This window comes from Mytilus galloprovincialis, chromosome 7 (genome assembly GCF_965363235.1).
Source record: "Mytilus galloprovincialis chromosome 7, xbMytGall1.hap1.1, whole genome shotgun sequence".
NCBI classification, from domain to species: domain Eukaryota; kingdom Metazoa; phylum Mollusca; class Bivalvia; order Mytilida; family Mytilidae; genus Mytilus; species Mytilus galloprovincialis.
Genome location: NC_134844.1, coordinates 13,007,911 through 13,024,469, shown reverse-complemented (window position 1 = coordinate 13,024,469; position 16,559 = coordinate 13,007,911). Strand labels below are relative to the sequence as shown.

Below are 16,559 nucleotides of genomic sequence, written 5' to 3'. Positions count from 1 at the left end.
TTAAGGAAAAATATTTTTTTACTTTTGATTCTCTTGATTCATTTCATTCAATGTTTTAATGTTTTTATACGTGATTTGAGGTTTTAACTTAATTCTTGAAACGTCCATTCTGTAATTTGAGCGATTTAAGTTTGCATAAATATAAACCTTGAATCGTGGATGAGTTTGTTTACATCCACAGGGCTGGTGCCACTGCTGATAGATGTTTACACTCGCGGGTTTCGCAAGCTCAGAATGAAAACGACTTCTAAATGAACTGTCCAAATATGCCCTTGAACTTCGCAGGTGTAAAACCGTTTCGGCCTGGCCTTATTTTATGGAAGGAATATAAACTGTATGATATGTTGTCCACATCACTGGGCACTATTCCTAGTTATGTGAATAAAAAATCTCAGTAATAGTTAAAATATTTTAATGAACAATTGTTTTTAATGTAAAAACTATGAATCATAATGAAGATGATTGTCTTTGATATGATTGCATGTATTTATATTCCAGCCGTCTCATTTACATTCATACAAACATACATATATACAATGTGTGCAGTTTTCTCATGATACTTGCATTACATAGCATTACCCTTTTGTAAAGTAAGTCATATATAGTACACTAATATGAATTTACATAATTAATATTACTTGTAAAGTAATTCATACATAGTACATTAATATGAATTTACATAATTAATAGTACTTGTAAAGTAGTTCATACATAGTACACTAATATGAATTTACATAATTAATATTACTTGTAAAGCAATTCATACATAGTTAAGTAATATGGATTTACACTATTTCTAAGTTTATAAATCAGCTGTTCTTCTATCCACTGTGAGCCACAACCCATTTTCTGGTCTCAAATAAAACGTCTTTGCTAAAGTTGGAGGATCCTAGAAAGTAGACAAAAATCAATAGTTCTACATTCTATGTTTCAATCGGTTCACATTGTCCTCTGTATATGAATAGTTTGACCTATAGTTGTTAATTTCTGTGTCATTTTAGTCTCTTGTGGAGAGTTGCCTCATTGGCAATCATACCGCATCTTCTTTTTTATAAGTTTATATATAAAAAGAATAGGTTTTTAAAACATCACTCAAATTGTTTTCTGAGCAATTCCAGTTCAGATTTTTATTCTATTTTTGTCAGGAACTATTCTAAAAACATATATTTCGCTTAAATTGTAGGGATATGATCATGCACAATACTGCTGCAGTGTTGTATTTAGGTTGTATATGCCGGTGTCAAATGCCACGTTAAATCATAGACAATGTTTACTACATTTTATGTGCATGCTTGTTTATGACATCCACGGCATTTAAACAGTTAATTTTCAACTTGAACAAATACCCATGGATTTGCTTTTTGTTTTTAAATGTATTGGTGAAAGGGAATGTATAACTGTATGAAAAATGTAGCCCATAAAATAACATGAACTTGCAATATATTGTTACTCACATTCTGTTTTGAGCTAAGTGAAAACTTATATTTCTGGATCAAAGACACAACCGCGATTTTTACTGCAAGTTTAGCATACGATTGTCCAAAACAATCTCTCGGGCCAGCACCAAAAGGTATGAAAGACATTGGATGACGTTTAGAGACGTTTTCCTTGCTAAATCTAAAAATATAAGAGAAAATATGCATATAAAAAAGAAAGATGTGGTATCGTTTCAAAACGATGATCTCCACCATTTCATGCCTTCATTTTGATTGAAACCAAACAACCCGGCTATACTATATATTTCAGTGTCAACTTCTATATATTTTAGTGTCGGGTGATATATATTTTTAGTGTCAACTTCAATATATTTCAGTATCGGGTTATATTATATTATTTCATTGTTAACTTCTATATATTTCAATGTAAGGTCACATATATTATCAGTGTCACCTTCTATATATTTTAGTTTCGAGCTATTTATATTTCAGTATTCTGTTATATATATATTTCAGTGTCAGTTGGTTATATATATTTCAGTTTCACGTTATACATATATCAGTTTCACATATTTCAGTGTCAGCTGGTTATATATATTTCAGTTTCACGTTATACACATGTCAGTAGGTTATGTATGACATACCTGTTAGGATCAAACTTTTCAGGATTAGGAAAGTTATCTTTATTTCTGTGTATAGCATATATTGGGAACTGAATTTCGGTTCCCTTAGGAAATTTGATTCCTTTAATGACTGTATCCTCTCCTACTGCTCTACCATACCTACAATTAATTATGATCTGCTAATTAATAAATCATTGAATACTTCGCGAAGTATACTCTAAAATGTTGCCTGTTTGACAAGCGCTAATATATAGTTAAATCGTTGAAATATGCAGTTTGTATATGAAGTAACACCACAGCCTACCAAACCTAATAAGACACAATTTACCAGTTAGTAAACTTTATGTGGAGTGGATTGTGTGCGTTACAATTAAAAGTATTTTCCAGTATTTCCCCACGCAAAATGTATTTTACATCCGGATTTATAGCTTAATATATAACAATTTTTGTCATAAATGTCATAAATGTATTTAAAGTCTTCCACACGGATTAAAATACGTGTTGCTTATTCACCATAAATGAAACGAAAAACGTAGGAAAAAGTAAATTTATATGAATGAACTTTCCAGTCCAGTGAATAGTAAAATCACACAATACTGAACTCCAAGGAAAATTCAAAACGGAAAGTCCCTAATCAAAATAGAATTTGGTATATATTTTCCCTAAGGTTATATTGTGAAAAGCACCTTAACTTAAAAGACATTAAAATATTCTTCATAGAATTGAGTCCAAATTTAAATTTAAATGAGTAGCATTCCACTAACACCACCACTCCTCTCATGCCATTCCCATCCTGTCAGTAAACGTTCGACTTACCTTAGATAAGTAGGAAATATACGCAATGTTTCATTCAGAACCATGTCTAAGTATTGTAGATTTTCTATATCATCATATGACAAATTTTCCTGTAAAAAATAATGAAATCTTATACCTAATGTAAACATCTATCAAATGATGTATTGGTCTTTCTCTAATTTTGGTCATATAAAACTAAGACTACTATAACACTGTGTTCTTGGTATTAAATGAACAGGGACAAGAGTACTTTTTTGTAACTTGCTTACAAGAAGAAGCTGATTCTTCAATTTCTTTATGTTAATTGGTTGTTTAAATGTAGATGTTGTTTCCAGTTATTTTTTTGTCTCCATTGAGTTTATTGGTCTTGTCTGTGTAGTCTCGGTTTCAGCACGAAACGGGAAAATGCTCGGTACAACCTCGCATTTCCCCAGTTTCTAAGCCTCATACAAATAAATTTCATATTTCAAGACACTATACGTATATTGTCTAAATATATGTGCTGTTCGCGTAAAGGTTTGAAGATTCAAGATCTTTGCCTTCATGAATTCAATAAGCGGCAACAATAACTAGTTGATGCGTTAGTATTGTATATGAAAAAAAACTCAGGGCGGGTTTATTTCGTGCATTCATAAGAAAATGTAAATGAACCAAAAGATACACCACATCCCGAAACTAGACCGTGGGATATTCAATTTTAGAACCACATTTTAGACTCTCATATTTTAGTGTCAAATTATGTATTAGAAAAGGACAATTGAAGTAATGACCGGTGTTCAATGAATTATACATACTTCCAAAAAAAGTCTTTCTATCTTAGAAAGATTGTAGTCAAAGTTTTAATGTCATTTGTAATAAGGTATTTCCAAAACATTTAAGGGGGCTCGTGGGTCTTAATCATTTTTTTTTTAATTTTATATAGGAGGATTTCGCTATATTTTTCTATAGATGAACTTTATCTTATACTTAATAGAAAAATAAAATAAAAAAATGGGGTCACCGTTCATTTACGCTCACAATCTGCCTTAGTAAGAAGAAGCATACATTTTTGTTAATGTCCTTTTTTCTGTTGAACTAATAGGAGAAAAAGCGGTAGATAATGGAGCTCTTTCAATGATATCTACATTTTAAAAGTCACCTTGGGCACAAGGATTGATTTTTCGGAATGATTTTTTTGTACCATATGATAAAGTAACAACTACTAAAGGTAATTAATAAAATTTGTAAAGAAAAATAAATGTTTTTTTTTTTTTTTTCTGAAAATCTTATACCCGCGAGCCTCCTTAAACATAGATTAAGTTCTTTTAAATCCAAAACGTCACAATTATTATAGACACAGTGTATGGGTTTGGGAAAATATACAACCCTCATGAATGGAGAAAAAAGACACCACTGACCACCGTCTTATTAAAAAATAAAAAATGATGAATCGTCGCTAATGTCTTTATACTTACAGACGATAGATTATTTGATATTTCTGATAATACTTTATCTTGACACTCCGGATGTTTGGCCAGACAATATAGCGTAAAAACTATGGTACTAGCAGTTGTATCATAGCCGGCCAGGAAAAAGAATAAACAATTAGCAACTATCTCTGTTTCTGAAAGTCTGTAATCTGCAAAATAAATGGTGAAATTATAAATAACAAATTTCAAAAATATTTATGTTAGTGCATGATGAACACATGACTGTTCCATAATATTATTCGAAATTACAGTTGTTCACATTATAAACCAATAATTAATAAAATATATAATGTAAATCGATTAAACCCGCACGCAATACTTGAAATATTATTTAAAATTACCATGTTTTGAATTTCATTGACTGAACGCATCAATGACTATTATCCAATTTAAAAATATGTGTTTTTCCCAACTTTATTATATTCCCCACATAAATTATCAAAATTTTTAAGCATTTGTGAGTGTATGTCATTCCACGATGATAAACAATTTTCTTGTGTTATGTAATACGTATTTTATGGAATACCAAGGAAGGTCAATTTTCAACTCATCTCAATGCCAAATTTGTTTAGTGTCAATTGCAATGCATGATATGATAAACATTTAATTCAAAATTAAATTGAAAAGAGTAGTAATTTTAGTATGTTTACATTGACTGTTTAGTATAGTTTTTTTTATTTTCACATGAAAGCAGAGTTATGAATCGCCTTGACATATTACATGTTCACGCAAATCAGTAAGAAATAGAATTAGAAATCAACAAATTAATGTTTAATAAATAATATAATTGATACATAACAACTGAATATTATCTTTTGGAATGTATTTCATCAATCAGAAATATTCCCACTTCTAACATTGTCAAGTACGATGCAGAGATGCAGCAAACGATATTTTCTGTGACGTGATATGTGCATAAACCATGTACAACAAACTGGTCAGTATGGAACTTTTTTACCAGCATCAACTGATCTAACTAAAACATCTAACTAAAAACACTGGACACTTTTAATTTGCAAAACACTCATTCGAAAATCTGCCGCCGCATCTTCTGATAAATTCAGTGGCATATATATTACCAAAATGTGAAAAATTACGAGGGATTCAATAAATTCATTGTTTTTTTTCCCTGTTATTGTTAAATATAACTGACAATTTGATTTTGAAAAAATGGGTCTTACACTAGTAACCATGTTTTCTGCTATTTTTTGTTTCATTTAGTAACCTTCTTTGATGTTGTATAAAACTAAGGAGACGTGGTATGATTTCCAAGGAGACAAATCTCCACCTGAGACAAAATGACTTAGTTCAACTATAGCCCACCGTACGGCCGTCACAAATGATGAGAAAAGGCCATACCATATGCTACAAACAAATCAAAAGAGACAACTAACAGCCTGATTCATGTAAAAAACAATAAACGAAGAACAAATATGATATACCACAACAAAAGAAACACAATGAATAACAGACTCCAAACCTGTGACAGGCACATACAGGATATGGCGGGGTTAAACATGTTTCATATTCCCCTGGCTAAAATTTCAGGATCACTGAAACGAATATATATTTACATGGCTGTCAAGTTTTGTATACTACAATAAGAAGATTGGTACGAATGCCAATGAGACAGAGTTCAAATGACAGTTTTTAAGCAACTATAAATGACTACAGATTTCAGTTATGAGCAAAATCTATACCGTATTAAAATACTTGGAAGTTATTAAAAACAAATCAATTTAAAAAACGGCCTCATTTATGAAAAACAAATACTTTACCTGAAGCCATATTTTCGGCTGATTTTGTTGTATTGTTTTGACTATCTACTATGATAGAACGTCTTCTACTGCTAGTCATTATAAACGACAGTAAATCGGTTCGTCCCTGTAATACAAAACATTCAAATGTAATGAACACAATTACTATGTAATACAAACAATTACTGTGTAAGACAGACAGTTACCATGTAATACACACAACTACTGTGTAATACAAATAATAACTTTGTAATACAAACAATTACTATGTAAATAAACTCATCATATATACCAGGATTGAAATAATATATTTACGCCAGGCGCGCGTTTCGTCTACAAAAGTCTCATCAGTGAAGCTCGAATCAAAAACTGTTAAATGGCCAAATAAAGTATGAAGTTGAAGAGCATTGAGGACCAACAATTTATACAAACAATATAATTCAACAGTTACTATGTAATACAGACAATTATCATGTTATACAAACAATTACAAATGCCTGTACCAAGACAGTTATTATCCACTCGTTTTTATGTGTTTGAGCTTTTGAGTCTGTCATTTGATTACGAACGTTTAGTTTCGAATGTTTATGTAATTACTTCTCCACATTCGTCCTTATCGTCTGCCATTTGATTACGACGTTTAGTTTCGAATGTTTATGTAATTACTTCTCCACATTCGTCCTTATCGTCTGCCATTTGATTACGACGTTTAGTTTCGAATGTTTATGTAATTACTTCTCCACATTCGTCCTTATCAACAATTACTATAACTACTTCTCTTTAATTTCTAATGTTAAAAGTCCTAAAAGATAAAATACTAAAAAAAAATTCGTTCTTTCTTTCTTTTTCTATGAAGTAATATTGTCTACTTGGACGTTACTACGTGTTGGATTTTTTTTATTATCCTCCCTCACTGATTTTAATACAATGCAAAGGCCTTTTTAGCTTGTAATAAACAATGCTTTAACAGATCAAGAACCAATCTATCCCTACAGCAAAGCTCACCCCTTCCGTATGTCTCTTTTTCATCTTCTTTGTAACAAGGTTTGTCAGATACTTTCTGACATCGGTTGGGATTGCGTTGTAACTAAAGGCAGAAAATATCTTTGTCATCGCTGGACAAACAGCTGAAATGATATAACTACAGATTAAGCAATAATTCGACGAAGAAGTAAATTAACTCATCATAGATACCAGGATTGAAATATTATATTTACGCCAGGCGCGCGTTTCGTCTACAAAAGTCTCATCAGTGAAGCTCGAATCAAAAAATGTTAAATGGCCAAATGAAGGCTTCAAGGTAACAACCAAAAACTAACAACAAGGTATGGAATAAAATCGGTAAAACTACATTTCAGACGACTCTTCTGGAAATCTAAAGATATAGGATCGCGATAACATATCACTAGTGAGTTGAGAGACTATGCATCAATCAACCAATTCATGATGGGGTCTAAAGATGTCAATATAAGTCGTTCCTTCTCTTAGATAAGTTTTTGTTTAGGGATCACACTCATGTTAAAGAAGTATGTATAGTCCGAACAGGCACGAGCAGGTCATATTTTCAATATGTTTCTTAAATTTAAAAAAAAAACCATTTAAGTGAACTTTGTATGATTAATTTCTAAGTAATTCCTGAGTCAATTTGTTCTGATAATCGGGAGAATTGACTACTATCGTCGTCGTCGGCGTCGTCGTCATCAACATTATTAGATTAAACATGTTTAACAATATAATGTAGATTAGTGTACTAAAGAGCCAGATAAATATTAACTAAAGCGGTCTAGATCAACCCGCGTCATGACATCCAAAGATTTCCGATGAGCATGTGACCCATTCTCAGAAAAAATCGGTGTTGACAACTCTTTGCTTCCAATGTAAACCAGACTATAGATAGTATTAGGATCGGTTTGTGAATTTCATTTTTTAAACAAAATTATCAGTTTTTATTATAAACAAAAATTACTTCAACGACAATGTATATATATATATAAGCAATGAATAATATATTTTAAATAGATGTAAAAATGTAAAAATAATATTAATGAGACTTTTCTTAATTTAAATAATACTTTTGTAGGTCTGTAAGATTTGCGTGATGTTTGCGATACATTTAGGTTCACATAAATTACTGTCCTTACCACAAGCCACTGCAGGTCTGGCTATTCCTGCCGTTCCAGCCATCCACCCTTTCTTTATCATGTCGACAGTCTTGTCTTCTCTATCTTTATAGGAATTCACATTGTATCCAAATAAACTATTGCATAGCGAGTCAACGGAAAAGGCCAAACATAACCTACAATCACGTTAATATAACTTTCATAACAAATCCTGGTACATTGAACTTACATTAAATATACGATTACCCCATATATTTCACATAAGCAAGTGTGCAATTCATCATTCGCTCTTTTAATTGTTGCATTGTTTTTTTAAATATTAAAATTTTACATACAATTAGGTATATTATTTTCTTATTTTATTTTATCTTGTTGCATTTGCTTTGCCCATGCATATATTTACTGCATTATTTTCCATGACAAGAGATTTATTTCATTTAATTCTTATGCTATGTTACTAACATTATTTATAGCATATCTTTATTAAAATATTCGTCGATATATTAAGAAATTGTTAAGAAACTAAAGTGTTATCCCCTCATGCAAAGTTGACCTTCAACGCATTTGGCAATTCATTTCGGTTTCTTTTTGCCATACATGATATCTACTGACGTACTTACGTATATTTACATCAAATAACGACCCTTTTTTCATTTTTTTTTGTTACATTAAACCTGGCAATATTGTGTTCGGTCTCATTACTGTTTATATTTCACAGTTCCTTAAATTGAAGATCTAATTAAATGATGTATTCTTACTCTTGAAAGTCGAAATCATTCTCAGCTGTTAACTTCTCTTCTATGTTATGTATCAGGTGCTCGGTTGATTGTAACAGTTTCCCTGTTATCTGTTGATAAAAGAAATGCCTTCATTCAATCACATTTTCGTAGCTTAACTTCTTTCCATGATGCAGGCCAAACACGCTTATATCAAGCTGCACATATTGACATTGTTTAAAAAGTGCTGTGCGCCAAAACTACTGCTATAAACGCGCTTTATTTCATTCCACTCTGTCAGAGCCAAACAAAAAAGCAATAAATAGTGTTTATATTCAACATTTTCAAACCCTGTTTTACGTTTTATTTATCACGGTTATTCTTAAATTTAAAGTTTTGGCTGTTTGTGTCGGTGTATATTCCAATTCTTAGTACATTTGTAATAAACAATGTTACTTTTTCTAAATAACTTACGTTGAACATTGTAAATGTTATGTTAATGGTAATTCATAATTTGGTCTATTGTATTCCACGCGACCTGTCGAATTTTAAAAATAGCTGTATTTTTCTAATAAGGAACATTTTACTATTAAAAATGGTATAAGATATATATAAGAATTCACAAAACAAATATTATCTACAACTTTTGGTCCCACTATCAGTTAAGTTCTGAATAAATTGTGACGGGGAGTATACGTCAATAGTGCAGCAACATTGTTTACAGTACCTCTTTTTAACACAACTTATAATATAAAGGAAATTCAGACCACATATTACTTCTATACTGTTGGATCAATTCTCACATATTTGATTTAAACACATTTTTTGTAGTTCCAGTTAGAGCACGCGATACTCTTTTTTTTCAATTTCCTTGAATTGTTTGTGTCACAATCTTCTTGGTAATCTTTGAGAAATACAATTAAGTGTTTTTTATTTATTGTGTAATCTAGTTTATCATGTTTATCGTGTCATGAACTTCCCTGTGAATAATGTAAATTGATAACGTTTCGTAATTTTTCTGAATATGATAAATCATAAATGTGATAATAAACACTAAAACAGGTTGTAACTTAAGATTATAACTATAGTCCCCATTGTTAAGATTTAAGGAAAGTATTTAAAGTGGATGATAAAGGAAGTGTTTGCATGATAGAAACAGTTATATCTACAAGGAAGTCAACGGTGAAATAACATTTAAAGGTGTAAATAGATATTTTCTTATTACGTGTAAAGATATAAAACATTGAAAATCAAGTCCTACATTAAATGACGTATTTGGTTGAATGTCCTGTATTGTTGGATGCCCTCAAATAGTTTGTATTTTTGGTTTCCAAAATTTCGGACAATACCGAACTTATTCAAGGTTGTACTCTTGAGAATATACGGACTTTGTAGATGAACCTTTAGAAATATCATGTTCTTAGGAATATTTTCTGGGCTTTTCTTTTCTGGGCTTTTCTTGCTTCATTGACATACTCAACTCTTTTTAAGAGTATTCATGAATTTTAATGAAGTCGTAGTAATTGTGGTTGTTGCCTAACTTCCAATTATACCTCCTGTCCTTTATTTATATTGCTCACCTTTCCAACATATTTGCGAATCATTGCTATAAATGATCTGTAAGTTAATGTTAATGGTTTTGCTATTTCTATTATGAGGGGTGGTACATGTAGAAGTCTTTCCGAATTCCATAAAGGCATTCTTTCCCGGATCCCGAAAAATTAATAAGTTTTTCTCGATTTCCGATAGATCTATATATCACTTTTTCTTCATTTGATTTTATAGGAAGCTTCGTGGGGATGAATTTTAAACATCAAAGGAAATATTATGGTCGAACCCATTTAACTATGTCATAACAACAAATTGTACTTTCTTAAATAATGTAAGAGGAAAAGAATTTTATTCAAACCAAAATATGAACTTATATATCAAACATTTCTTATCTAGGTTCAACGTGGTAATAACTTAAAGTGTACCTGACGACACTATTTGTATAAGTATTTAGAGGAATTAGTAAAAGTTTATTTGCACACTGAAACTATTGTAAATGATAAGGAAGTTCGTACTTATAAATAATAAGCTAACATAAAGAGTAATGAGGAGCTCATTGTGGTATTTCGGGTAATGAAATAAGTTTCACTTAACAAGAAAACTCAATACAAAAAAGTACCAACGTTATTAGGAATAAAAGTCATAGAAACTTATATTGGGCTAGTCCAAATAATTATGACATCTTGAAAGGCTATTATATTTGTTTTCTTTGACGCCTTACATCGACGCAGGAAGGCAAAGCAAAAATTTAAAATAGCCTCCCAAAACGTCATAATTATTTGGACTAATATTGGGCGAGCTTATACATTTTTAAAAATATCTCTGAAAATCTTTGTCTATTTATAGTGTCTTCCATATTGAATTTATGAACGCAAAATGTGAAAAAGAATTCAAATTGGTTGATAACTTTCAACAATAGCAATCGGACAATGTCGAAACTATTTACTATCTACCGTAACAGTTTTTATAAAACTAAAAATAAGATATGTACACGTATTGTTCATTCTATCCTAATATATTTACTAATTTTACATAAAGACGAATGCTGTGAATACACACTAAACGTGAAACTAACATAGAAAGTCAGGGCAACAAACTAATGACACGAAAGTTGTGCTCTGTCGTAAAACTTTGTTGTAACAACTTTCGGCATTGAGCACACTCCCGAGAAACTATGACAATCTTTTCGGTCGCTTCGTTTAGATAGATTGTGGACAAACTATTTGAGCGATCCCAAATAAATAGCTGCAGGAAGGTAGCATAATACCAGGGCAACAAACTAATGACACCAAAGTTGTGCTCTACCGTAAAACTGGCCGGTATTTAAGAACATTCAGAGAAAATGATAAAATTAGTTATTAGTAAATACATTACAAATTTTTAATTAAAATGAAATGAAATGATAATGATAGAAATGTATTACCTGCTCCAAATAATTTGGTTTAAACACTTCTGATATATGTTCCCGTAAAAACGTCCATTGGCCATTATCAGACAGTGCCACTGTTTTCCTTAATAAAGGTCCTAGATCTAAATTTACCTGCAAGACAAAACACGAGTCAAAATATATCTTATTTCGGTCCACTTGGCTTGTGTATCATACTTATTGTAACTGATTTATTTCACACTTTGAATCCTGGGCTCTCGGTCATAAAACTTAACTTAATCAACACCCAATCCGTTATTTTGATTGGTAGATTCCTGAGTCTGAGTACAAAAATCATGCTCGAAAGTTTTGTAGTAAATCTTATGATTTGGGCATATATTTTGATAGGAAATTTTGATATTACAACTTGTGTTATAATTTAAAATGCCATGGCACAAATGACCATATATATATGCTTTATATAGTTATGACTAATCTCAGGAGGTGCTTATGTGTAATATGTAATCGGTTCTACATTCGGTCTCCAGTACACCAGGTAACGGGTTTTCTCAAAGAAATTGTTGGTACTAAAACCAATTTATATTCTTACATGTTCAAATTTGCATGACATGAATGGACAACCTGCTTTTAGAGAAAAAAACAGTAACCTTGATAGTTTTAATCCTGTATATATACTGTAGATATTTGGTCGACATACCTTCCTATTTTTGAACTTATTGAATTTTGTTATGCATATATCTTGAATCATCTCAGGATCAGCTACCAGTACTACAGGCTTATGTCCATGGTAAATCCTAAACATAATATATGAATAATGTATTCTAAATATATCATATGGTATAATTATCATTCTGTTAAACTTATATCCGTTTTATATCTATTAATGTTCATGTTTTAATGCTAGATATTTGACTATTTCTATAAGTTAAATTTATGTAGTAAATAATAATAAAACAAAAGTACTGTCAAACTTTGTATCAAATAAACCAATAGAAATATTATCATGATTCCCTTGATTTATTTCAATCCCTAAAAGCAAGTGTGGGTTTTGCTCATTATTGGAGGCCGTACAGTGACCTATGGATGTTTGTTTCCGTGTCATTTGGTCTCATGTGAAGAGTTGTCTCATTGGCAATCGTACCACATCTTCTTATATCAGAATAAAATACCTACCCAACAACATTGCCGTACTTATTTATCAGTTCTAAATCTAACTCTGTAATACCCTGTCAAATAAAAAACAAAAACAGTTATAATGTATCTAACTATGATCTTTAGTTATCAAATAAAAGTATGTTATTCCCTTGCATGAAATGCTTCTGACATTGCTTCCATGCATTATACATTGCTTTGTCATGTGTGTGTTATTTGTTTGTATTCAACAACCCTTGTTGGGGACTTTGCGAAACAAAAGATTCAAGTTTCAAGTTTATAAGAAATGGCTTAATGTCACGTAATATATAACGACTTATTCACCCAATAGAAATACTAGACCATGATAAATTCTATTAACATGATTGATGTTCTACTGAATTGTAAAGGTATGACATATCTATCCAGCGAAAAGACATCTTCGGATTTAAAAACAAAATATCATGATCTGTTTGATTATTATTACAATGCCTTAGGTTTAAGTGACCTAATATCTAGTTTGTATAACATCAGCTTTAGTTTTCATTAGTTAGACTGATATGTAGTTAGTATCATCAATGCGTTAGTATTTGTTAGTACTCAGTGGCCTAATAGCTAATGTTACAACATCGACTTTTTAGATATAAGAAGATGTTGATTGAGTGTCAATGAGACAAATCCCCATTCAAGTCACAAACTGTAAAAAGTAAACCACTGTAGGTCATATACGTTCTCGTTGGTCAGATATCTAGAAAGTATCATCAATGCGTAGGTATTCAGTGGCCTAATATCTAATTTGTATAAAACCAGCTTTATTTCTCATTGTTCAGATATCTAATAATTATCATCAATGAGTTAGAATTCAGTGGCCTTGCGTTAAGATTATAAATACAGTGTTTCTGTTTCAATTTGTAAGTAATTAGTGGTCGATTAGGAGTTCGTATTGCCTAAGCGTTAGTTTTCATTGGAATATATATGCAATGTATATTGTTTCGTCTGTACCATCTCAGTTCGTGTTTAATTTCCATTAACGTTTTCGAGGGTTGGTGTTTAGCTCTATAAGTTGTCTTTCAACTCAAAACAGAAATAGATCTTAACATTTTTCATTGTTTATTCTTACCTTTTTCTTATATTCTGGGAAGATTCCAAAAAAGGGTGCAGGTTGAGGACCCGAAATACCAAGTCGTTGGAAAAAACTATGAGCTTTCTTCATATATCTGGAAAAAAGAAACAAACATTCAAAGAAACCATTAAACACGTAAAACAACACATATGTAAATCAATGAACAATCGATTAGTACTAGAGTTTTCAAATCAAATGACAGACAACATAGTTTGTCGATGTTTAAAACTTACAGTACCAAGTAGTAAACCAACACAGACGGAAAGAATTCGAAAATGACAGGCGTTTTTCTACTTTTCATTGATATCAAATTCGCATGAATATGAGATGGAAGCATTCCCTAAAGTGAGTTATTTAGAGAAAGGGTATCATTGTTTTATATGTCGGTGACACTTTAGACCTTGGTACTGTTCTATATTCTTCTGTTGTGGAAGGATATTGTAAAAAAAACCACCTAGAAATGAGTCGACTAGTAGAGTGCACAACCAGTGCCCGTTGGAATACCGACTGTTTTTTTAATACCAAGTCACTAAACAAGAATTTAAAGATAAAATATTGTTCGTTTAAGACGAGGAGACCATAAAGGAGATATATAAAGGATTTAAGTGTTCTGTCATCGATCAGGGAGAAACATCAGAATGGTTTGAGATAAAATCAGGAGTGAAACAGGGATGCGTAATGTCAGGTTTTCTTTTCCTTCTAGTCATAGACTGGATCATGCGGAAAACAACTGCAGACAAAGCCAGAGGGATACGATGGAACTTTAATACTGTTCTAGAAGATCTTGACTTTGCTGACGACATCGCACTTCTTTCCTCAAAATTTAGCGACCTTGATGAAAAAACACAGAAATTAACAACTGAAGCTGAAAGAGTTGGAATGAAACTTAACCCAAAAAAGTGTAAAACTCTGAGATCCAAGCAAACAAAGAATAAAGAGTTGATAACGTTATACGACCAGAAAGTAGAAGATGTAGACAAGTTCACATACCTGGGAGCAGACATGGACAAAAGGGGAGGAGGCAGTTGTGACATCAAAAACAGAATACAGAAAGCAAGAGGGACATTCCATCGCCTAAGAAATATATGGTATGCAAGAGGAATTGGCCGAAAAACAAAAATACACCTATATAAATCATTAGTTAGACCTGTATTATTGTATGGATGCGAAACATGGAAACTAACAAACATTGAAGAGAAGAAACTAAATACCGTAGAACACCAATGCCTAAGAAAGATCCTAAAAATAAGATGGCAAAGTAAAACATCGAACAAAACAATAAACGAAATAGCTAACACCAGAAACATCAGTTGTGAAATCAGAAGGAGACGGTGGACATGGATAGGACATACATTAAGACTAGAAAGAGACAACAACAGCTATGTAGCTCTACAATGGGCACCTGAAGGGAAAAGAACTAGAGGAAGGCCAAAAACTACATGGACAATAACAACAGAGAGAGAAAGGAACCAACAAGGATGGACAAGTTGGAACGTAGCCAGAACAGCGGCAAAAGATAAAAAAAAGGGTGGAAAAGCAGCGTGGAGGACTTATGCGACTTCTGGCGACTTCTGGAGAGAATTAAGGTTAAGGTAAGGAAAACGAGGAGACACAGCTAATTGTCTGCACTAAACGTAGTTTGCAAGGCGACCTGTCCAGACACAATCTCACAGATTCTTGTTTTAAAATATGAATGTGGAAAATGTTTCAAGAACGCTGACAACTTTTCGTAAGTGTTTGGTTTCTCGGTTCCTACAACAGAAATCATTAATCTGATCTGTGTGTAGAGCTGAACAGCAACAGTATCCCTTTGGGATTTTCTGATGTGATTTTGATACCAACTGTATGTTATAAAGAATAGCAGTACAACATTGCATAATTTCAATAAAGCGGTTTGTCTGAATCTGAACATTTTTAAAGACTTTTCTTCCGAAGAAAGGAAATTACCTGTAAGTTACATAACACTCGAATTGTGCTATGTTTGGACTTTTTTCTCAATAGCACATATCTAAATCAAATTGACTGTCATATATTGTCTAATGTGATGAATGTTTCTTTTTGTTTTGTAGAATGTCATCTTGTAATTAATTGACAATACAATATGGTTAAAATAACATCCTTCTACTTAAATCAGGGAAGGAATGTATATAAAAAATATTTAAAACCTCAGGATCACTCATGTAGGATATACAAAATCACCATGTGAAAATATAGTGCTTACTTAATTTTTATTTAGAATTCTAAATTCTTAAAATAGCTGATATCATTAAAATCCCAATAAATACTTCAACATAAACCAGTGAATGATTTTATTGTATGATTTCTCTATTTATGTTTAATCTCACTTTAATTTAATTCTTTTCCTTTATGACAGTAGCTGAAGTCCACGGTTTTTGAAGCATTGGGCTAGTTGTATATATTTATTACGAGTAAGAAATAATAATTATTTTT

General features: G+C 31.6%; 1 protein-coding gene across 4 annotated transcripts in view; it reads right to left on the bottom strand.

Annotated features, from left to right (window-relative positions):
- Positions 1–395: 395 nt before the first annotated feature.
- The window catches only part of LOC143082340 (cytochrome P450 3A13-like), a 30,515-nt gene continuing 14,351 nt past the window's right edge, over positions 396–16,559 (bottom strand). For all 4 annotated transcript variants that reach the window (XM_076257983.1, XM_076257984.1, XM_076257982.1 and 1 more), the window contains exons 2-14: positions 14,106–14,202; positions 13,028–13,080; positions 12,552–12,648; positions 11,891–12,007; positions 8,959–9,047; positions 8,222–8,376; positions 7,086–7,207; positions 6,102–6,207; positions 4,309–4,472; positions 2,876–2,964; positions 2,081–2,218; positions 1,455–1,617; positions 396–889 (exon numbers count right to left, since the gene is read on the bottom strand). In XM_076257983.1, coding sequence (XP_076114098.1) covers positions 803–889; positions 1,455–1,617; positions 2,081–2,218; positions 2,876–2,964; positions 4,309–4,472; positions 6,102–6,207; positions 7,086–7,207; positions 8,222–8,376; positions 8,959–9,047; positions 11,891–12,007; positions 12,552–12,648; positions 13,028–13,080; positions 14,106–14,202 — 1,477 coding nt within the window. In that variant the 3' untranslated portion in view covers positions 396–802. The remainder of the gene's footprint in view (positions 890–1,454; positions 1,618–2,080; positions 2,219–2,875; positions 2,965–4,308; positions 4,473–6,101; positions 6,208–7,085; positions 7,208–8,221; positions 8,377–8,958; positions 9,048–11,890; positions 12,008–12,551; positions 12,649–13,027; positions 13,081–14,105; positions 14,203–16,559) is intronic.